Source organism: Eublepharis macularius, chromosome 17 (assembly GCF_028583425.1).
Source record: "Eublepharis macularius isolate TG4126 chromosome 17, MPM_Emac_v1.0, whole genome shotgun sequence".
NCBI lineage: Eukaryota > Metazoa > Chordata > Lepidosauria > Squamata > Eublepharidae > Eublepharis > Eublepharis macularius.
In genome coordinates, this window is record NC_072806.1 from 13,591,512 (window position 1) to 13,615,517 (window position 24,006).

The 24,006-nt window shown below is 46.9% G+C and overlaps 1 protein-coding gene across 1 annotated transcript in view; it reads left to right on the forward strand.

Annotated features, from left to right (window-relative positions):
• Positions 1–2,770: 2,770 nt before the first annotated feature.
• EFHD2 (EF-hand domain family member D2) overlaps positions 2,771–24,006 on the forward strand; it is a 29,447-nt gene continuing 8,211 nt past the window's right edge. The window contains exons 1-2 of the mRNA XM_055001417.1: positions 2,771–3,121; positions 22,419–22,566. Of these exons, the coding sequence (XP_054857392.1) occupies positions 2,823–3,121; positions 22,419–22,566 (447 nt within the window). The 5' untranslated portion in view covers positions 2,771–2,822. The remainder of the gene's footprint in view (positions 3,122–22,418; positions 22,567–24,006) is intronic.

Below are 24,006 nucleotides of genomic sequence, written 5' to 3' on the forward strand. Positions count from 1 at the left end.
GCCCCCATTCCCTTGAGGCCTTGAAATGAACACACCCAAGTAGCTCAACCAGAACAGGGGTGCTGTTCCTGTCCTCTAGCGCCCCTTTGTTTTGGTCTCAGGTCCTGCTTCTACAAAAGAATATCAGTCTCACAGCATACGGATGTTCATTTCACTCAATATTAGGCTTATCAGCAGTGACCAATCAAGTAACACATAATGGAAACGTATATCGCCTGCTGTGACTCCCCTTGGTATCTGGTACCCGGAGTATCCTAATAACCATTAATAGACCTACAAAAGCAGCCATGGGACTTTTACTCAGAAGTAACTGACACAGCATTCAGTGGGAATTGCTCTGCCATGTTATTCCCCCACACCTTTTTCAAAATCTGTTTGTGTTGGTTTCAGTCGTAGCATCTAGCAGCAGTAAGTTCCCCAGGTCACGCAAGTGCCACGTGAAACAATTCTCCCTTCTTGTTCAGGGCCAGTGTGAGGCAGCGGTTAGAGCGTCAGACTAGGATGTGGGAGGCTCAAGTTTGAACCCCCGCTCTGCCATGGAAACTTGCTGGCTGACCTTGGGCCAGTCACACACACACACACTGCCTAACCTACCTCACAAGGTTGTTGTGAGGATAAAAGTGGAGAACGATGTAAGCCACTTTAGGTGCCCTCTTTGAGGAGATAGGCAATATATTAATGAAGTAAATGCATGTCTTACAACCTGCTGCCGTTCAGTTATGTGTGTCTGATCTGAAAACAAAATTCTCTCCACCATCCGCTCTCGCCATTCCACTTAACAGTCTCACGCCTACCATATCACTCACTTATTTGTATTTCTTTTAAGCCCTCAACTTGAAGGCGCCCCCAAGATGTCCCACTGAAATCAGTGGGATTTCCTCCCAAGTAAACCTGCATAGGATTGGACCACAGCTCTGCAACCTACTTCCAATGATTTATTTATCTACGTTATATATAGTCCACCTTTCTCCCTGTGATTCAAGGCAGATCACAGGAGTGTGAATTGGTACAGTCAATTTCAAGGACAGCCTAATAAACAATACAATAGGGATTATCAATGCAAATTTGCAAAGATTTAAAAGCAGCAGAAATTCGATACAAAGCTGAGGGAATGCTGGAACAGAGTATAAGCAATTAGTTTCAAGTCGCTTTCAGTGAAGTCCTAAACAGAGTTACTCCAGTCTAAGCCTATTGAACCCAATGCGCTTAGACTGGAGCATCTTTGCTTAGGATTTCACTATTCCTTTCTCCCCATTGGGGACTAAAAGCAGCTTACATGATTCTCCTCTGACCCAGACCTCATCTTTAGGCTGTTGGGGGAGAATAGTTTCTGTGGCGGCGGCAGCAGCAGCTTCCCAAGCAATGCAAGGGAGCTTATTGCCAAGAAGGTATGCGGAGTGCAGCCGCTTGGCAGCCCCATCTGCGCACATTTTACTTGGAAGCAAGTCCCATAGAATCCATCGAGACTCAAGCCAGGTCTATAGCATACAGTAGAATGAGGTTGGATTCCTAGGATGGAAGAATGTACCACTTCAGAGCACTGCGGGGGGGGGGGGGTTGTTTTTGGAGTCCTCCATGCGAAAACTCCCTGCAAGCTGAAAACCTAGCAAAACAGGGAGATAGATTCTAGCTCAAGTCATCCCGGCGGTGCTAGTTTTCTATTGCATTACATATTTTTAAAGGAGAGAACCATTTTAAAATGTGGTATTTCCCCCCTTCCCTGTATTTTAACGTGGTACGCACGTCATTCTGTCGCACGCACGTGTAGAACTAGCCTCGGAGCCAGTCGGTCCAGACAGCAGCATCAAGCCCCAATGCTTTCCCTGGAATATACCTATAGATCAGTCTTCCCGCGGGAGCGGGCATCCATAAACACGTGTGTGTGTGTGCACGTACATAAACTCACACATTTATATACATACATCTCTCTGTCTCTGCCTTCTGAAGGAACGGCTCTGTTTTTCCTGCGGGGAGTATGCCGACATGCGATCCCTCCCTCACCTGCAGGTCTAGGAAAAAATCTGGATTGCAGATCCTGTTTACGTACCAGGGCCCTTATTCCCAAATCAGTACCAAGGACCGCAGCGCATCCCCGCGCACATCTTCTGGCAAGCAAGCCCCATAGGGGCTTATGCCAACATCAGATCTTCATAGGAGGAAGATGAATGTATGTCTTGGGGGGCTTCCCCGGACGTTTTCTCGCAAGGAAACCCAACGGACTAGGGCTGCCACCCTTCAGGTGGGGCCGGAAGATCTGGAATTGCATTTGAATTCCTGTCTCCAGAGATCAGCTCCCCTGGAGAAAATGGCATCTCTGGAAGGTGGACGCCTGATAGCCTACTGAAATCCCAACCAAAGCACCCCCAGCCCAAATCTCCAGGAATTCCCCAAGCCAGAGCTGGCAACCCTACAAACGGACCCTAATCGGGATGGAAGGCTTCTCCCGCGCTGGTTGGAGCCCTGCGCGTTTACTCCCAAGGAAGCCCCGCAGCTTTCAGCCACGCCAAACCAGGGCTTGCCGAGGATGGAGAGCTGCTCCCGTGCGCATCTGCCGGCAAAGAAGCCCTATGGGCTTCGAGGGGCTGACGCGGGAGTAAGCCCCTCGAAGCCTGGGGGGCTCCCGTGCCGGGGAACGCGCCGCCGCCTCGCCGGGCAGCTCAGCCCCGGCCGGCCCAGCCAGGACGCCCGCCGGCGCGCCGGGCCCCCGCAGCGCGCCCGCCCGCCCCGCGCTGCCACTCAGCGGCCTGGGCGGGGCCGGGAGGCGGCCGGGCCGGGCTGGGCTGGGCCGTCGCCGCGGCGTCGCCGTCGTCTTGCGCGGGGCCATGGCCACCGAGGAGCTGGCCAGCAAGCTGAGCCGCCGCCTCCAGGTGGGCGAGCGCAACGGCGAGCCCGAGGCCGAGCCCCAGCCCGAGGCCGAGCCCGAGGGCGCCGCCGAGCCCGCCCTGGACAGCGGCGCGGGCGGCGAGCTGAGCGCCAAGCTGCAGCGGCGCTCCGAGCTCAGCCAGGGCGCCGATCCCCGGCAGCTCTCGCCGGGCGGCGGCCACAAGGTCTTCAGCCCCTACACCGAGTTCCGCGAGTTCTCCCGCCGGCAGATCAAGGACATGGAGCAGCTCTTCCGGCAGTGAGTCCGCGGCCGAAGGCGGGCGGGGACGGGGACGGGGCGGGAGAGCGGGCTCGCCGGCGCTTCGTCCCTTTATTTTCTTTTATCTTGGGCATAGTCCGCCTTTCCCGCTGAGCCTCAAGGCGGATCGCTCAGTCTAAGCGGGCACGAGAGACCCAGCCGCTGGGGCGCGTGCTGGGCAAAACGCGCGAGGCGGTAGGGGACGGGAGCAGGCGGGTGGAAAACGAGCCTGAAGCTGAAGGCAGCGAGGAAGCCGTTTGGAAACCAAGCGTCGTTAATTAGCAAGGTGGAACCGCCCCAGTAGGAGCGTATCTACATCAGCAGACAGTACCCGGCAGCATCGTCTATAGTCAATGTCCCTTACCAAAGCTTACAATGCAATTCTAAGCTCCTCTGTTTAGGATTGCACGGTTAGCCTGGCAAGGTGCTTCTGAGCATGTTCAGAGTGCCTGCAGGGATGGAGTGAGGAAGAAAAGAAAGAAAAGAGGGAGCTAGTTAGCTAGCTGCTGGGCTGAAAGCAAATAGGGGCTGGCCTGGAAGCAACAGTGACCTGGTAGACTTTTATGCCACACCCTGGGGGGGGGGGGCTGTGCACTCTGCATTTGCTCAGGGGCACTGCTGTCTGTTTGCAGGGTGAGCCGTGGCACATCATGATGCAGTGCAATAAAACTGGTCCTGATGTAAGCCGTCAGTATATAAAAAGAGGTTCTTTTAGAGCATTAGATAAACATGTACGGAGAGGTAGAGCCGACCCTTTACCTCCAGAGAAGTAGTAGTGGGAACCCAGCCTCTGCAGGCTGTAGCCAGCCTAAGGTGATCTTGGAAGGGCCTTGCTCTGTTAATGCAAGGGTTATTTATTCTTACGCATGTTCCTCTGGGCTCACCTCAGACAGATGGCATCTGAGGTTATTTGCAGAGGCCTGTGCCCAAGTAGGACAGCGCTGCTTAATGCCTAGCATTCCCCATCTTTGCCTGTTCCCTTTGAGCCACTGACCGCAGCAAGGAGGTGGGGATTTAGCCAGGGCATCTTGTCCAAGAGCTCCCAAAGCCAGGATCTGACGCTGGATTCACCCTGCAGGTGCTCTTTTCCCTTTCTCTTGGGGTTCATAGTTCTTGGCTTTTAGGTCCATCTTTAGGCGTTTTGTCATCAGATGAAACACACACACACAAAAATCCAGATGGCAATCCCTGTTTTGCATACACACAATAACATAGACCACAAATGTGCCAGTAAGTTTTCTTGGACACCCATCATGGAAATGAATTAAAGGAGGGTATTGCCAGATGTGTAAAGGGAGGGGAGGGATAATAGTTATTCTCTCTTTTGAACCCCCATTTTCTTCTCAAAAACAAAATCTGTTTTGGTTTTTCTCCTTTTTTGCTCATGTGCCAGTAACTCCTAGATCTAGGCTGTTCAGAGGCCGGTAGCTGAAGTTTGTGGGTTTTAATTTTTTTCCCTTAAAAAAAAAAAAAAGCAAATGAATGCACAGCAAATACTTGACCGCCTGAAGGCATTGTTTTCTCTCCTCTAGGAAACTTCAGGCCCTCCCTTCCCCCAAAACAAAAAAGAGAAGTGTGTGTTGGGGCGGGAGGAAATAACCTGGGCCACCCTTTTAATCTCAGTGCTAAAGAGCAAAGAAATGGAAGGTGTGTGGAGCTTGATTTACGCTAGACCGGGATTTTTTATCTTCCATAGCCAGGGGCTGAACCTTGGATTTTGTGCCGTCCGTCATAAAGGCAGAGGGACCTCTGGACATGTGCAGAGTGCCTTTTCCATCCAGGGCACTCTGCTCCCAGATCAGATTTGATCTCTTGCACCTCTCTGTACAGAAGGTCTGACCATTTGGGAGTTTTCGTCAAAAGCTGGGGTACACTAAACAAAACTCCTAGAGTGTAAGCAGCACAAGACAGGTGCCTGTCTTTTATTCGGAGGGAGGGAGAGGAATTCCTCTTGGGTTTGTTTAAATCCAGAGAAATTTTCTCTTGTGCTTTCCCAGCAACCTTGACACTCTGTGCTCTTGTTTCCCCAAGACGTGTCCCTTTTGGAAGGGGTAGCTTACAGGAGATGGATGGTGGAGGAGAGGGGGCCAGAGGGGAAGCCACTGTCAACAGTTCCTCTTTTCCCCTGTGATTTTCTGCAGAAATAAGTTTCTGCTACAATTCTTACTTGGGTTTCCTCTCCACATTCAAACTTCCCCGGGCTCCTTTTTGGAGAATGGAGACAGCTAGGATGCCGCAGCTTGCAAGTAGTGGGTTGTCATTGCTAATGTTGCAAGCGTTTCTAGAAATGTCTAGTGGGACTAAAGTTTCAAAGATGCCATCTTCTGCAAGGCTGTGGTTTGTGCAAGACAAATGCTAAGTTTGACCGGAAGCATAAACCAGAAAACATGAGATGAATTGGTGGAGGAGGGAAGGGCTGTTGAGGGTTATCAACCATGGTAACTCAGTGGAACCTCCATATTCTGTGGCAGTGTACCTCTGAGCACCAAATAGGACAAAATAAACAAGACAGTTTTCCTTTTTTATACATTGATGGAGAATTTCCAGGGGGGCATTTGGTCGCTGGACTAAATGAATCCCTGGTCTAATTCAGCAAGGAACATACAAAATCGGGTTTTTTATCCTTTTGCCACAGGCATAAAGACAGAGGATCTAGGACCCCTTTCTCAGTTCCCATTTTTACACTAGCACAATGTGATCATGAATGTACAAGGTCCCCTTGTCTTGCAAAAGCGAGTCCATTCCTGTGTAGCAAAAGCTCCCCTTGTGCTATGCCTGCAGTGTGGCAAAACGTGATCTAAAAATCTTTTAAAAAGATAAATCCAATGCATACAGGCGTTGTCTATCCCAGAGACTTTTGCTACTGCATTGCATTCAAAAGTTACCTCTGAAATGTGCACAAACTCGGCTAGTTGCTAGTTTTGCATGCTCACATCCTCGCTTCTTATAAGAACTTAAGAAGTTTCCTGCTGAATCAAACAGTGGCCTGTATAGTATAGCATTCTGTCTCAACCGGGGTCCCGGATGGCCGAGAAACAGGACAGAGATGCCAGGGCGATCCATTGATACTGCCTCCTAGCAGTGACATGTGGAAGGGAACCTCCACATTCCGGAGCTGTCAGCCTCTGAATACCAGATCCAGGAGGCAACATCATGGGAAGATCTCAGTCTGTATGCCTTGTTGTCAGTCACGGTGTGAGAAAGGATACTGGACTAGATGAAGCTCTGGTCTGATCCAGCAGGGCTTTCCTTATGATATGATATTCAGAAGTTTCCTTACTCGTGTTAGTCTGTAGTAGCAAAATCAAAAAGAGTCCAGTAGCACCTTTAAGACTAACCAACTTTATTGTAGCACAAGCTTTCGAGAATCACAGTTCTCTTCGTCAGATGCCTCTGACGAAGAGAACTGTGATTCTCGAAAGCTTATGCTACAATAAAGTTGGTTAGTCTTAAAGGTGCTACTGGACTCTTTTTGATCTAGGTATAGAGGTTCCCTTCGGTCGCAGTGGTCAGTAGCCATTGATAGATCTCTCCTCCATAAATCTATCTAATCTTTCAAAGCCATCTCTGTTCCCAGCCTTCGCCACATGTACTGCCAGTGAATTCCCCAGTGTAATTAATCATTGCATTTCCTGCCTGCCTTTCTCATGCCAAGAATCTTAGGCGGTCGCTATCTCCAGTTACCCATGATTTATATTTATGCCCCATTTTTCTCCCCAGTAGGAACTGAAAGTGGCTTACAGCGTTGATTTTCCCTCCTCCGTTGTAACCTCACTTCAGCCCTGTGAGGTAGGTTGTTAGGCTGAGAGAGAGTGACCAACTTGTGTTCACCCAGCAAGCTCCCTGGAAGAGTGGGGATTTGAACTGTGTACAGTTCTAGGCATGCAGCTTAAGCGAAATTAGTTCTCTTCCTCCCTCTCCCCCACCCACTGGCTTATGATCCTGGTGGTGAGGGGGGGGAGCCGACTCTCATTAACCCATGCAGCTGCATTTGTGCAACCAGAGCATATGTTTTCTAGCAGTTCATAGCACGAGAACAGAGGGTGGAAAGTGGCAGGCACATGAGTCCCTCAAGAAGCCATGTTTTTGCACAGTTTTCCTTTACCACCCATTCTCCATGTAGGGAGGGGAGTGGCAGCGGTCACCGCAAACCACACTGACACGAGGTTTCCAGATACCAAGTCCTCTGCAAATTTTTGTTCTGCGTCAGCTTAACAGGAACAGGAAATGTCATTGCTGCCCTAGAGAATTTCACAACCGAGCAGGTTCAGTTCTCTTGCAGCCACGGGATTTGCTGTAACCACTTCCCTGCAGAGAATCAGCGTGTCCTCCCCATATCATTATTAGCTGCCTATTTTTGTTGCTGGCTGGGGACTCCAGAACGAGCATTTTCAAGCATCCGGCAGGCTGCAATATGCAGCTGGGTCCGACGGGTCACTCTAAAATTGTCACGGAGACCTGCAGTAGCCCCCTGCCCATCTACCTTTCTCAAAATCAATCTTGTAATGACTTCTTAGAGGGGACAGGATGGAATTGCTCAGACAAATCAGCGTGGATTGGTACTTCTAAACCTGGAGCTGGATGGGTTGGAAGCCCGGTCCAAATGTTACATATGGGAGCGCAGGATTGTGTTTTAAGAAAATAATGGAAACCAGGTCTTGCTGTTCAGGTTGGGGAGTTCCTCCTAGGCCAAATCTAAGGAATAAAGCAGACGAGTAAGAGCCAAAACACACGTTAAGAAATACCTAGGTTCAGCACATGTTCTCTTACCTCAAGGTTTGCTGGGATCTGTAGGCGTCCTGGAAGCTTAAAGTTTAGCATTTACAGAGTGCCTGTATTTTAAGCTTTAAGCTTCCAGGACGCCTTTAAGCTTCCAGGATGCCTACAGATCCTTTAAGCTTCCAGGACTTTAAGCTTCCAGGACGCCTACAGATCTTTAAGCTTCCAGGACGCCTACAGATCCCGGCAAACCTTGAGGTAAGAGAACACGTGCTGAACCTAGGTATTTCTTAACGTGTGTTTTGGCTCTAAGAGCCTAGCATCTAACAGGGTTGGCACAGCAGATCAAGCGGAGTATGGCCAAATGTTTTGCCCTGGCATGCATCATTCTGGTTTGGTGGTAGTATTAACCAGCAAAATTCTGATAGGTGTTATATACTTGTGGCAAAAAACCCCTTGTATATTGCAGATGCTCCTGGAGAGGTTGATGTAACACCATGCATAGAGAATTATGCATCCCTTCCCTAGGGTTGCCAGCCTCCAGGTGGTGGCTGGAGATCACCCAGAATTACAACTGATTTCTGGGCCACAGAGATCAGTGCCCCTGGAGAAAATGGCTGCTTAGCTGTATGCCAGATATGAGCAAAGAACAGAAACACCTCATAATTCATGTAGTAACTGCGGCCAGAATTTTACTAGCGTCATACTGGAAACGTCAAATAATACCTCAGCAAGAGGAATTAATCGTGAAGATAATGGAAACTGCAGAAATGGACAAATTAACTTCATTAATGAAAGGACAAATGGAAGAAGACTTTTCCGTTTCTTGGAATCCCTTTTACAAGTGGATAAAGAATAAATATAGAGACTAAAATGTAATAATAAGGCAATACTGTATGAAATATTAGAATTCACAGTCAAAGTTGTATTAGGATAAAGTATGAGATTTGGAGAACTAGAATGTTGATATAAGCAAGCCTAATGAAAATTTGTATAATTTCTTTGTTCCCTTTTCTACTCTTTTATCTACTTCTTCATCCCTACTTTCTAACTATCTGGAAAAAAACAATAAAATATATATAAAGAGAAAATAGCTGCTTAGAAGGGTGGAAACTATGAGTCTTTCTCTCCACAAGGACCTGTTAATTTCACCACTCTACAAGAGGGTAATTTAAAAAGACAGAGCCCGCGGAGATCTCTCCGCAGAGGGTTTGTTAATTTCATCTTCACCTCCCAGAAGGCTCTGTCTATTTCACGTCCCCTTCAGGGAGGCAAAGATGAAAACCCTCTGAGGAGCGGCTGCCTCTATCTTTTTAAACTATGCTTCCTGGCTAACATTGCATCTTGAGCATCCCTGTGTAAGATGTCTTGTGTAGAGACATGGCATTATACCCTACTGAGGTCCCTCCCCTCTCCAAACCCCTCCTTCTCTAGGCTCCACCCCCAAAATCTCCAGGAATTTCCAGGGAGAACCAGGTAAGAAATTGCCAAGACTAAAAGGGAACAGAATCTTCAAGAGAGGCATAACTCTTTTACCCATAGGAGTAATAAGGAAAAACAGAGAGGTATCTGCCCCAAGAAGCTTGTAGTTTAACTTGCATTTGTAAATAGCCATCATTCGGTAGGGTAAAGATTCTTTCCAGGAGATCAGGCAGAGTTTTGTCAATGGAAAGAAAGATGCTGTTTCTCATTCCCAGCAATCACAAAAAGTGGACGGGTAGGCCTGTAAAGATTGTTGCTGGCACTTAATTGCAAGGTGGTTTAAACTGTAATGTTATGGAAGGCAGCGGAGGAAGAGGAGCACAGGAGAAAGACTGCCATCTTCTCTAACTGAAATGTTTGCAACGTTCTTAATATTGTGTCACACACTGCGTGTGTGTGCTTGTCACACACACTCAGCTTAGCCTATCTTACAGGGTTGTCGGGAGAGGATAAAATGGAGGAGGGAAGATCGATATAAGCTGCTCGGGGAGAGAGAGAAAGTAGAATTGAAGTAAATAAAAATAAGAGTCGTAATAAATAAGGCCTCGCACCAGAAAGGCCTTGAAACATTTCCATTAGAATCTTTTTGTCCGATTTATTTATTTTTTTGTACCTCAGATAAAGAGCTGATTGCCATATTGTTGAGTCAAGGCTCCTTCTGGCAAAGAGGCCACAGCTGTCTCTAGTGCTAGAAATACAGAGCGCGTGGTTTTTCACAACTCCTGACGCAGTTCTTCCAAGGATGCATCCTTTGCAGCCCTCTCTTAGCCGCCTGGTCGCAGCACTAGGAAGGGCAGCCCAAAGACTAAACAGTGGTCCACAAAAGAGAAAGTTCCAGGCATGCAGTCAGCAAACTGAAGGGCTGGCCTAAATTATCATCGCGAGTCTGTGAAAGAAGCACAGCCTTCGTGGGGGAGAATGGAGGATGCAAATGATGTAGCTACAGCGGCATTGTCATGGGGCTCAATGAAGGTGAGGACTCCTCGGGAGAAGAGGAGCCTTGTGTAGCCAGCCAAGCCAGCAGAAGCCGGCAATCAGGAGGAACAGTTGCTGGCAGGCAGCAGCTGAGCCAGAAGCCCCAACACCCTTCAGCCCCAACACCGCTGGTGAAGCCCAGCCAGCGTTACCCAAAGCTCTCAGTCAGCAGCTGAGGCAGCAGCACCACTGCCCCCCAGTTCCAACACCACTGCTGAAGCACTGCCAAGGATGCCCAAACCTCCAGTGTCACCCAGAGAGCACCGTAGACAAAAGCAACGAGTGGAGCTTCAGGAGAGGCAGCAAAGCGCACGCCTCCTGGCCAGACGCCAGCTGCTTTTTGAGAGTGATGAGGAAGTAAGCACAGGATAGCTCCCCAGCAGCTGGCTGCCAGCCCAGCCTGTCTACAAAACTCAGCCACAGAAGACCAGGAGGTGTGGAAGCAACATGCCGGAATCCTGTTCCTGCTGCAACCACTCCACTGAACCTGGCCTTACTATTGTGACCTTTGGACCGTGCCTTGACTCTGCCTTTGCCTGGCCCTTGGGACTTGCTGTTAACTGGTCTTTGGACTGCCTGACCTTACTATCTGGACTCTGGAATGGACTCTGACCTTGCTACTGGACCAGCCCACGACAGGCATCTTGCACACAGCAAGCAGGGTGAAGCGTGCCCTCCCGTGCCATCTGCCAGTGGGAAATCCTGTTTCGAAAGATTACTGTCCAGTAGTGGGTGGACGGGATGATCCCTTGCCACAGCTGACTCCGTGGTGGCCAAAATCCACCTCTAAACATTTAGCTAGAGTAGGGGTCTCCAAGTTTTTTGAGCCTGTGGACACCTCTGAAATTCTGACACAGTTAGTGGGCACATCAACAGAATGGCTGCTGCCGGAGGAGTACCTAAAATGTCAGGGAGCGAGGCTATGCATAACACTCACAGTAATGCTTAAACGTTTCAGGCATAGGCTCTGGTTTGCAGGATTCTTTTTAATCTGCACAGCCAACCAGATCTCCAGTGGCCAATCAGAAGCCGTGCTGGGCACAAGTCCAATCAGTTTCCACCCACTTTCTGAAAACATTTGGCGGGCACCAAGAAAAGTGTTGGTGGGTGCCATGGCGCCCATGGGCACCACATTGGATACCCTTGAGCTAGAGTGTCTGGTTTGCAAAGTCTCTTGTCCAATCCCATGAACTGATATAGAGATCAGTAGGAAAGCTTCAGTCAGAGGGGAGGCAGTTGATTCCTATGTATGTCTTCTACGAGCCAAGCTACAAGAGATGAATTACACGAGGAGCACATGAAGGAAGTCTCAATGTTATCCGGGAAGCTGAGTTTTAAAAGAGATCAGAGGTCTTTGTCAATTTCCCTTCTGTACAGAGCCAGGGAGATCCCTGCTCAGAGGGTTTGTTAATTTCCTCTTTGCCTCCTGAAGTCTTTGTCAGTTTCACCTCCCCTTCTAAGTGGCCAAGAGGAAATAAACAAACCTTCTGAGCAGAGATCTCCCTGGCTCCATAGAGAGGGGAAATTGACAAAGCCTTCCAATCTATCTTAAAACTCAGCTTCCCAGCTAACATTGCGACTCCCATCACGTGCTCCTCCTCGTATAATTCGTCTCTTGTAGCTTAGCTCTACCGTTGTAGGGTGCACAATGCAGCTATTTTGCTGAAACAAAGCATGTCTGGATCCAGTCAATGTCTGGATGGGGAGACCTCTTGGAATCTCCACTCCACAACAGGCTTTATTGCTAGTCATTTCATAACAGGGGTGGGGGGGATCTAATTCCAAACAAGATCTTTAGCTTCTTCCCAAAGGTTCTTGGATTCAGCTTTTAATGATCTTCCGGTGGACAAGAGCTGTATATCTGTGGAATGACCTCTCGAAATGTGTGACTTCTTTATTTCATTGTTTGGGGAGGAGGTATAGAACAGAGACATTTCTTGATCACATTAAGCACTTGTGGAGCAGTAATGCATCCGTTCATAGATACTCAGTGCTTCTCTCTCGCCCTTCATGTTTTCATTAGGAGGAGATTTTAGGGACTTGGGCAGCTTTTAAGAGTTATCTTTGTGTTTGAGAATGTTAATGGGCATTAAGCAAAAACAGGGGCCTGCCCTTTGCTAATGTCATTCATCGAGAGTTCCAGTTCGGGCAGAGTTAATGAGATCTCTGGAGCTCATTTGTCAAAGTCCCTGGCTCCGCTCTTGCAGGACTTAATCTTCAATGTCTTCATCGAACTGCCCACGTTCATTTATTTTTGGATTGGCTGATGGTTCCCAGCTCCATCTAAGATCAGCTGCCTACTGCCCTTGGCGGGGGTCTGTGCAAAAGGAGATCCCTTTGGCCAATCTTAGTCAACCTTCTGGGCAAAATTGGCCTTCCAAAGCACATGGCTAAAAAAAGGTCTCGATTGATGAGACTAAGAAAGCAATCCGAAGCATACTCAGAAATGAGTCCCATTTTTATTCACTAGATCTTGGTGATGGTGAAAAGTGCTGCCAAGTCATAGCTGAGTTATAGTGATCTCATAGGGCTTCTAAGGCAAGAGATGAACAGAGATGGTTTGCCATTGCTTGCCTCTGTGTAGCAACCCAGGACTTACTTGGTTTTTTTCCATCCAAGTACTACCCAGGGCTTAGCTTCTAAGTTCTTATGTGTTCAGGCTAGCCTGAGACCAACCAGGTCAGGGTATAATAAATGTGTGCCATTAAGTAACAACTGACTCATGGTGACGCCGGGACTATGTCTTCATCCGCCCTGAGCCTGCTGGTGTGGGGAGGGCAGAATATAAATCTGATAAATTAAATTAAATTATGGCATTTTCAAGCTGAAGAGAAAGCAGGATTTAGTTCCTTTCATATGCATGTTTTCTTTTCTGCCAAAATAATTAAAAAAAACCCACCTGCCCACTTTACATACAAAGAGGCAGACATATAAACACATTCATGGGGAATCTTCCGTCAGTCGCGTCTAGCTTGGCCAGAAATTTATTTGGGATTGCACTCCATAGCGTGAATTGAGGTCCACCCAGTTATTTCGTACTTTGGCTGGCTCTCCCCATTTTGTGGATGGAGGGTTGCTTGCAAAACCTTCTAGGCAGAACTCCAGCAGATTATTTATTTATTTACTTCATTTATACCCTGCTTTCCTCCCTAATGAGGACCTGAAGCAGCTTACATTGTTCTTTCCTCTCCTCTGTGTTATCCTCACAACAGCCCTGTGAGGTAGGTTAGGTTGAAAGTGTGTGACTGGTCCAAGGTCACCCAGCAAAGTGGAATTTGAACCTGGGTCTCCCAGATCCTGGTCTGACATGCTAACCACTACACCGCACTAGTCTGCATGGACTGGAATGAACAGGGATAGCATTTGTTACTCCTTGGATTGAGACATAATTACATTTGGTGTGGCAGCCAGGAATGTACCCATGCTACTTCATATAGGCTCTTTCCAAAGGATATGACTGTGAAATCTATACATATGGATGGTGTTTTATGAATGTAAATCCTGCTGTTTTTATAAGCAACGGCAGGATGAGTTGTTCGTCGTGGCAAACTTGAAACCGTGTCCTCTTCAGCATTCTGAGAACACAAGATGCAAGGATTGAGTTTCTTTATCTCTCAGTTTTCTTCATTTGCGGTTCTCTCTTCTCTTATCACTGGGCTGTTCCTTTTCCACTGTGAACATGGTGGAGGGTTTTGTTTCCGGTTGTGGCTGGCTTGCAGCTAGTCGGTGCGTATTGCCAGCTTCCCAGTTCTTTCCAGTGAATTTGTATGTCCTTTTCCTTTCCGGCCCCTACCCTCCTAGTAGATCTTGCAAGGTCTGCCCTCATCTGCTGTCACCAAGAATTACTTCCATTTTTCTGCTTTGCCAATGTGTTTATGTGAGAAAGTTGTAGAACTGCATATAGCTCCTGCCTGCCCACTCAGTGTGCGTTGTCTGACGCTGTAAACACAGGAAATTGCTTTCTGGCAAGGTCTCAGGAGCCTTCCGGGGTCTCAGGTTGAGGTCTTTCATATCACCTGCTATTAGGGCTGCCAACCCCGGGCCAAGGGCGGGGGATCCCCAGTTCCCACCTTCTCCCCCCCGACCCCACTTACCTAACCAGCGGGGGGTGGGGGAGCTCAAATTCCCACTTGTCCATGGAAGCTCATTGGGTGATCTTGGGCCAGTCATACACTCTCATCTTAACCTACCTTGCAGGACTGTTTTGACAGTAAAATGGGGAAAGGCGGAACAATGGACAAAGGGCGGGATTAAAAAATGGCTCAATAGACAGACAATACCCTGCAATGTTCTTGTTATTTTTCCTCCCGTAATCAAGGGTAAGTGGTCCCTCTTTTGCTCAGAGAATCTCCTATTTTCACTTTTGTTTGTCCTAGCTTAGTTACACCTAAATCAGAATTTCCCACATTTCTGGTACAAAGCCAGTGTGATGTGGTAACATTGCTGGAGTAACAAATGGAAAGGACTGGTTGGTACATCGATGCGGCAGCTGCAGCTCATGTTTAGCATAGTTTATCCTAACTTGCAGAGGAGCCCTTTGCACTTGCAGCTTTGGTTTTGTGAAGCTTGTTTTATTTGCCGCTCTGCTGAACCCTTTTGCAAGTTAAAGCGCTTTGAAGTTATTGGAGCGGTGCTGGGATTACTAGATGGCTTATCTTAAATGCCAGTAACCAAGGAAGGTAAAAATTACCAGAACAAACGCAAAGGTTGGGAGATTTCCAAGGGGGAGGAAGGGAGCCTCGCCTTTGATCTGGCCTCTTATTTGCTTTCAAAATCATTTTGCAAATGTGTTGGTTTGGTGTAGTGACTAAGAGAGTGAACTGTGGGCAGGAAAGTCCCTCATTCGCATGGCTGTGGCATCTCTTTGTAACTTCAGGCAAACCGCTCTCTCTGCAATCTGCTGTACAGAGACAATGAGGATAATACTGGCCCACTTTGCAGGGTTGTTGTAAAGATTTTGCTTGCTAAGCACTTTCAGCATTCCTGCATGCCATATAAACGCAACATATGCTGATCGTTTACTTTCAAGTCATTCATTTACTTTCAAGATTCATTCCTTTGGCCGATTATGAATAAAACCACATTCTTTTGCAGAGACTTGTCTGCCCCCTTTGAGACTAGAACAGACAAGCAACTCCTGATGGTCCCCGGTCCAAAGGACATCCGTCTGGCCTCAACCAGGGCCAGGGCTTTTTCTGCCCTGGCCCCGGCCTGGTGGAACGCTCTCCCGCTGGAGATCCGAGCCCTGCGGGACCTGTTACAGTTTCACAGGGCCTGTAAAACAGAGATGTTCCACCGGGCCTTCGGCTGAGTGCCAGCGGGTGTCCTCCTTCTTCCATCTAAGACCGCCACTTCTTCTGGGGCTGCCCTCGGCTATCTGCTATGCCCGTATACGGACTCCCAATATTTGTTTAAATAGCCTGCTCCTGGACTATTTTAATGACTTTTTAAAAAATTATTATTGATTTTATGTTTTTGTGATTTTAATGTATTTTTTAATGTTGTTAGCCGCCCCGCGCCCATCTGTGGGGAGGGCGGGGTATAAATAGAATTAAATAAATAAATAAATAACAATTGGAAGTGCCAAAGAGAGGTTATCCACCACCAACTAGGTAGCCATGCCTTCTCATTCTGATCGGCCCCTTTGTTCTAAGAAGCTCAGGTGGAACATCTTGGAGTCCTTTGCTCCTGAGATGATCCTTGAACCAGAGATAATAGGGGTTGGACCTTCTGCGCTTCCACTGAGTTATGACCAGGGCTTTTTTTTCTGGGGAAAGAGGTGGTGGAACTCAGTGGGTTTCCCTTGGAGAAAATGGTCACATGGCCGGTGGCCCCACCCCGATCTCCAGACCGAGGGAAGTTTAGATTGCCCTCCGCGCTGTCTTTTGGGCCATCCATGGTATCCGCAAAACTCTCCTTCAGCACCACATTTCAAATGAATCAGTTTTCTTCCTTGTATTGTCGAAGGCTTTCACAGCTGGAGAAGGATGGTTGTTGTGGATTTTCCGGGCTGTATAGCTGTGGTCTTGGCATTGTAGTTCCTGACGTTTCGCCAGCAGCTGTGACTGGCATCTTCAGAGGTGTAGCACCAAAAGACAGAGATTTCTCAGTGTCACCTCTCATCTCTCTCAGCTGACACTAAAAGATCTCTGTCTTTTGATGCTACACCTCTGAAGATGCCAGTCACAGCTGCTGGCGAAACGTCAGGAACTACAATGCCAAGACCACAGCTATACAGCCCGGAAAATCCACAACAACCATTAATTTTCTTCCTGTCAGGTTTTTTTACAGTCAACTTTCCCATCCATACACATATCCCATACACATATCACATCCATGGCACATACCCCCAGGGAAAAAGTCCTGGTGACGTCTATAGCAAAGAGGTAAATTGGACAGCCTGGTGCCAGTTTGTGGGAATATGTGTACTTCCCTGCCTTTAACAGTGAAGCATTCACTGCTGATATCATATTTCCTGCTTGCCGATAGCCAAAACATGGAGATGGGCACTGGAGTCCTTTGAGACGGGGGAATCGAGTGACCCTGTTGGCGCCTCTTGCCAACTCATGGAGGTGTTCAAGGTGTCCAGTTGTTGCAGGCTGCTGCTCTGCCTTCAGCGTGCCCGTCAGAGATGCCTAGTCATCGCAGGCCCATCTTTGTTTGAACACTGTTCAACTGTTTGCTTCTCGGGCTACTGAACGCTCTGATTGGCTTGTTTTAAGCAGGATGTTGGAACAGGAGCTGGGCCGTCGGCCAGTTGCCAATTATTCATAGTTCTCTGTTCAGACTTTGTGTCGAAAATGACTCGGCCTTCATGCCTGTTGCAAAGGTATGAGAGTGGAGTGTCACCGCAGTTTCAGTTAAGCTTCCACATGGTTGACAGCTGCACACAGATCAATCAATAGTTGATTAATATGGTCTAGGACCAGCACAGAACATCCAAAACCGTTCCTTTGAATAAAACACATAAAATTACAACATACAAAACATGGTTTATACATAATTTACACACAAAATTCTTTGCAAATCAATAATATTTGTTAAAAATCAGTTCTACTTCTTACTATTTCCTTATGAATTTTACACGCTGCAGCGAGAAATCTAGCACAGGGAGCAGTAACCGATGGGTTGATACCTAAAAGTAGGGCCCACAGATCTCGGAAGGGTCCACCAAGCTGTGTCCACAGACCCAGCAGAATCCCAAATTTGCATTTATGCAATGCTGATTTGAGCCGCTCTTACTGCCCCTCTCCCTTCCTTAGAACTACACAAAAGATATTTTACAGGTTTGACAGTAATGCTAGTTAGACAGCGTGGTATAGTGGTTAGAGTGCAGGACTAGGATCTGGGAGACGCAGGTGGGAAATTCTTCTCTGCCATGGAAGTTCTATTGCAGCCCATGTTACCGGGCAGAGTAGTGGCTATAAGGACAAAACAGAGGTGGGGAGGACAATGTTGTAGCCTGCTTTGGGTCCTCTTTGAGGGGGTGGGGGGTATAAATATCTAAATAACAAAATCGAAACGAATGAGCGAACTGCTTTTGGTGAGACAGCAACATTTGCTTTTTAAAAAATGATAACGAATTACTATTCAAATTTAAACGTTGAATCCCGTCGAATAGATCTGCACGTGTGGGGCGCCAGATCTGGGGGCCCTCCAACGCACGAAGAATTGGCTTGTACGGAATTTTTAAAAATGAAAATGGCACTAAAAGTAAAGTCACAGCAACGATTACAGTCTTCGTAATCCGCCGTGCCGAATAATCAGCAAACCTATGCTTCTTTCTTGGGACGTTCGCCGTTCTAACTGGCAGCCGGTTGGAGAAACTTGCTACGCCAGAAAGTTTGCCTGTGTCTGCTCTCGAGCTAAAGGGTATGCAGTCTGTCCTTCTACCCTTATGACAAAACAACACTGTAATGAAATGATAAAAGGGAAGCCGCTGCCTACGCAGCAGTATGCTCAGCTTCGGGGGATTTTCCCAGTTCAACAATAGGTGGCTGTCTGACCATGTTTGACCAGTCATCTGCCAGCGTACCACCCCTGTTGTAGTTCCAGCATGCACACTGGTGTTGTGGAGAGAGGAGGGACTGTGGCCTCTCTCCCTTCCAAATGTGATTTTTTTGTTTTTCCTGGAGAGAAGAATCGAATGAAAGGATCTCTTCTTCGTCTTGCTGAAATCTTTGTGGTATTTCCTGGCATGCTCCCACTGTATTAAAGGCATCCTTGTCGTGGGGAACATTTTAAGGGGAGTTATTCATCCTGACCTCAAGTGGACCACAAATCTTCATATTTGGAGCCCTGGATGCCTCCATGTCAGTACCCAATAACCAGCTTAATTTAAAGCCAAGGTCCTTAACGAAACACAGATGCTATAAAGATTCTCTGGGGGGTGTTTAGAGGTTTGATGCCGACTTCCAATTTGTTTTGAAACACACCCAGAGCTGATTTTAGTGAGCTGTTAAAGTTTATTCAGCCTTGTCTTTCGAAGCATCGACTCCTTTAACACGAGGAAGGTTTTTGACTCCTGAAGCATTAAACTGTCTGTATGTCTCCTGAAAGGAAGATCAAGACGGGTAGCCATGTTAGTCTATCGGTGGCAGTAAAAAAGAGCAAGAGTCTAGTAGCACCTGTAAGACTGACAAAATTTGTGGTAGGGTATGAGCTTTCGTGAGTCACAGCTTTGACCAGCAGTGAACTGTGACTCACAAAAGCTCATACCCTACTACAAATTTTTTTTCGTCTTATAGGTGCTACTGGACTTTTGCTCTTTTCTCCTGAGAGGAAGTTGGGTAAAGAGGCTTTTGTAGAAGACTCTGGGGCCAGCCTGTATAACCACCATGGCAGAGCTGGATTTACACATGAGTAGGTTTGCCAGTCTCCAGGTGGGGTTTTCCCAGAATTACAACTGATCTCCAGACTTCATAGCTCAGTTTCCCTGGAGAAAATGACAACTTCAGAGGACAGACTGTATGGTATCACATCCCCTCTAAGCTCCCTCCTTTCTCCAAACACCTTCTTCAGACCCTGTCCCCAAATCTCCTGGAATTTCCCAAGCCAGAGGTGGAAACCCTAAGCACGAGTTTTAAAAGATAATAGTTTAGGACCTCTGTTTATGAGGGCTCTCCAAAAAGAAACAATGTCTACAAATTACTAAATTGCCACTTGGGGGAATGGAATGCTATGAGGGCGCTCAAATTTGACACAGTTTAGGGTATTGGCATGTCTTAACACAGACCTGCTCCCAATTATTGTATTTATTTACTTTGTTAAAAGCCTGTTTTTCTCACTGAGACTCAAGGCAAATTACAAAATATGGAAAACAGTTCTATTAGGCATCGTAAGACACCCAGGAAACAGTGCAATAGGACAGGGATTGCAGAATTTTGAAAGCAATGCAAACAGTAAACTGCCTGAGGCGTGACATACAATAATGCAGGAGGTGGATTACTCAAGTCTATGATAATGCAGTAAAATTAAGATGTGTTATAGCCTTCCCACTTAAATTTTAAAACCATTACTCACACAATCCCTGCCCCCAAACTGGCTTGTCAGTATCCCACTATTGGCCTCTGTTCTTTACTTAGAGCTTGGGACTAGAGATAGGCATGAACCAAAATACGAACCGAAGTTCGGCACGAATCCGGGCCAGTTCATGATTCGCGTATCGGCGGTTTGTCAGAGCCCATTTCTGATGAACCGCCACAAACTTTAGGATGGTTCATTTGGTTCATTTTTCGGTTCCTCACTGCAGACAGCAATTTCCTAGGCAACGGGGGATGGGCTTTCTGCAGACCTTCTGACCCGGAAGTCACCTTCTGCTGACCCTGAAGTGATAATTTGCTGACCTGAAAGCAACATTTTCACGAACCAAATGAACTGGTTCACGAACCAGGGCAGGTTCGTGAAAGTTCGTGGTTCATGAAATGTTACGAACCACAAACCACACAGTATTTTTCCCCCAGTTCGTGCCCATCTCTACTTGGGACCAAAGCAGGTAAACAAGAGCAGTGCCAATGGAAGGGCTGCCATCTTTAGCGTCAGCCAGCCAGCCTCACCAATGTTCACCTTTACTTCCTTCTGCCTCTGGAGGCCAGAACACGGAACCCAAAATACCCTAACCCTGTTCACGTGTTAATATGAATGCATATGCATCCTGTCTGTCCATATGTACATCCGTTTGTAAGAAAGAACCAACATCCTTTCACTTTGCAAATGGAACTGGGGACCACCTGGATAAATGTGGGGTTTGTATCACACGTTCAGCTGGATGTGTGTTGGCTATAACATGAGAATTACTCGAAGTACATATAAAGCACAATCAAGTGTACATGGACTGAACAGGCATTCACTGCATCTGTCTGTCTGTCTGTCTATCTAGCAGTATCTACCTAGTACTATCTATCTAGTACAGCTATTGCCAAGCAAAAATTCACTGTAACTTTGTGAACTGACATTTGTCTGAGGTCATACCCTTACCTCTGTGCTGGATTTGAATTGTTGTAAGCTACTTTAGGGGCCAACCTTGTCTGAAAAGTGCACTAGACTTGTGCGCTATACAATCAAACCAATTTGGAGCGCCTTGCAATGCATCCTTGAAGTCAGTGAGCTTAGAAGGGTGTAACTAAGTTTAGGATCGCACTGTGAGACTGTAATCCTAAGAGCACATTCCTGGAAGTGAGCCCTATTGAATAAAGGGGGACTTACTTCTGAGAACATCTGCTTAGATTTGCTCCCCTTATCACTAACTCATAACCACGAGGACTAGAATCTATTAAAAAAGAACAACCCGAACAAATCCAGAATGGTGATTCTAAAGCTTCCATGCCCTGTGTGTGTTGGTACTTGCCAAATTCTGTACCTAATTCTAAAGTCCTTTATCAAAGGCTGCACTGGGTGTTTTGAAGCTTAGGGCATATAAAAGGTAGACATGCTCATTTATGCCTTTGCCTCAGCTTTAAATGAGCAACAGGAATTTAACTGCTTTCCATAATAGCCTTGTTTGGTTTCTGCTGTCACCGACGAACACTTCTAATCGGTCTAGGTTTGGCTTTTTGTTAATTTACAACTTGGTGTCAGAGGTGGGCATTTGTGATAAGGCCTCCTGTGAGGGTGGAATGCAAAGAGAATCACGCCCACGCTGTTTGGAAAAGAGGCAAACATTCCTTTCTGGCTTCTGACGTGGACTTTGGATAGCTAACGGCACGAAGAAAACCTAAGTCAGGGCAAGAGTCATCAGTAGAAATGTTTGCCCACCCTTCCACAAAGGAGCTCAAGGCAACAGACACAACTCTCCCTTCTTTTTATTTTCACAACAACCCTGTGAGGTAGGTTAGCCCGAGAAAGCGAGAGACTGGACCGAGGTCACTCAGCAAGCTTTTATGCTTGAGTGGAGATATAGGATTGTTTAGGGGGACCTATTCTTTGTAGCTCTTGAGATTGAGCCACCACATTCCTGGTGCTAGAACACGAGATTAGACTGGTTTTGAAGAGTAGAGAAGCCCAAAGGTTGGGCAATTTGACGTGAGAAAAACCAGAGATGAGAAAAGAATACAAAATATGCATCGCCATTTAAGATAACATCTTCTAGCTTAAATGGCTTTGAAATTTCTCTATTGTGGTTAGCCATGATAGTTCAATGGAACTTCCATGTTCAGAAGCAGTATAGCTCTGAGTACCAGTTGATGATGATCAAGACAGGACAAGGCCTGTGTGGCTCAGCTGCGGACTTTCTGTCTGATTAGCCACTATGGGACAGGATGTTGGACCGGACAAACCATTTTTCTGATCCAGCAGGTGTCCTCTTATAATGTGAGCATCTATATGTTGTAAGGAATAGAATCGATTTAAAGAAATAATTTGCTTATAATCTTCCTGCCTTTTCTTTCTTTCACTCCCCACCCTTTACGTAAAACACAGAGTGGCATTTAATATTAAATTCTGCAGAAGCACTTTGATGGCTCTTATATAGATAAGAATAATTGAATTATATAGCAAACTAATAAGGATGAGATTGTGGAAATCCTACAATATATTATTCCCCAAAGCAAGGGATTGAGGCTTACTGGGAAGAAAGCAACCACTGTAATTTCATGTCCTCTTCTTTTGTTGCTTTGTTTGCCAGGTACGATGCAGGAAAAGATGGTTTCATTGACCTTATGGAACTGAAGCGTATGATGGAGAAGCTCGGGGCTCCGCAGACTCACCTTGGGTTGAAAAACATGATCAAGGAGGTGGACGAAGACTTTGATGGCAAACTGAGCTTTCGGGAGGTAATGCCTGATACGCAGCCACCCTTAACCTGTGTGTTAACTCGCTTGAATCCTCATTATGTTAGTAGACCTTACCAACAGCCCTGCAAAGTAGGCCAGGGCAATTTACATGTGCAGTCTTGAATATTGGTCACATTTGTATTATCCCTCCCTCCTGTTTGTCCCCCTTAAAAGATGTACATAGTCCTCTCATGCCCTGCCACATATATAACCTCCATCCCTGGATTGTACATGAACTGTCCTGCATGGAAAACATCTTCAGAGCAGCACCAAGGCTAAGAGTTAGGGCTGGCGCAGAGGGCCTTCTGGGCCTCCATGAAGGCTGGCAGCATGCCCTATCAAGTTTCTATGGAAATCTGGAGTCTGTTTACTCCTCCTTCTCGACTTTGTATCCTGTTTTACTCCCCAAGAGGGACCCAAAGTGGCTTGCAGCAGAAGTTAACCAATACAAAACCAACAATCCCCTTCTCATCTCCTCCTGTATCCTGCACAAATCTCTGGTCTAACTCTGACTCCTGGGTGTCCAGGACTCTTCTCCGCCACACCTCTCTACCTTTGTAGCCAAAGACATTCCTGCCTGTGACTTTTGTTCCTTCCGCTCAGCTTTGTCGAAGTTGTAAACTATGGAGATGGAGGCCTTTTCTGCTGATATTGGATCTCTAATGCTAGATGGCTCTGTACGGCGGGGAATGTGTGCGTGCATACCGGAACACAGTCAATTCCCTCCCCTCTTCTTCAAACCCAGAGAGAATTTTCCTGCCTTTCTGATTTAAGGGAATCAGATGTTCTATTCCTGCACTGACTTCCTTGTTGGAGTGGGGGGGGGCACCTCAAGTTACAGTGGCTTAATGATCTGGCATTTTCTGGGGCTCTCTGTGATCATATATCTGCGCTTTGCCCTTTGGAGAGCACTTCCAATCCACTCCGCCGTGGGCAATGCTAAGTCGCTTGGCCTCATTCTCAAGATGAATGTGTGCCATGCCTCGTTTTGCCGGAGTGGAATGAATAGATTAATTGGGATCTGTGATCTCACTGGCAGCGTGTTTCCCTGCCTTCCCGATGCATTCCAATCATTAACATGTGTTGGGTGGTGTTATTCATCCAGTGAATTCATTTATCTATTTAAGACAGATTAATTACCCTTATTTTATATACGCTCTGGGGAGTGTACAAAGTAAAAAGTTCAGAGGGGAAAAAAATCGACTGGCTGAGAATTAAAGCCTACAAAGTACTGGGCGACTAGATAAAGAGCTTCTAGGCCCTTCAACCTAAAACCAATGTTATTTTGTGAAACCAGTTGTTTACATGGCGGCAGGTGGAGTCAAAACGTTTTGGTGTAGCAAACCTCTTAACAGGATGATTCATTCCTTTATTCAGGGGTCATTTCATAGAAAAAGAACTGCAGGAACTCATTAGCATAACTCATTAGCATATCTCATT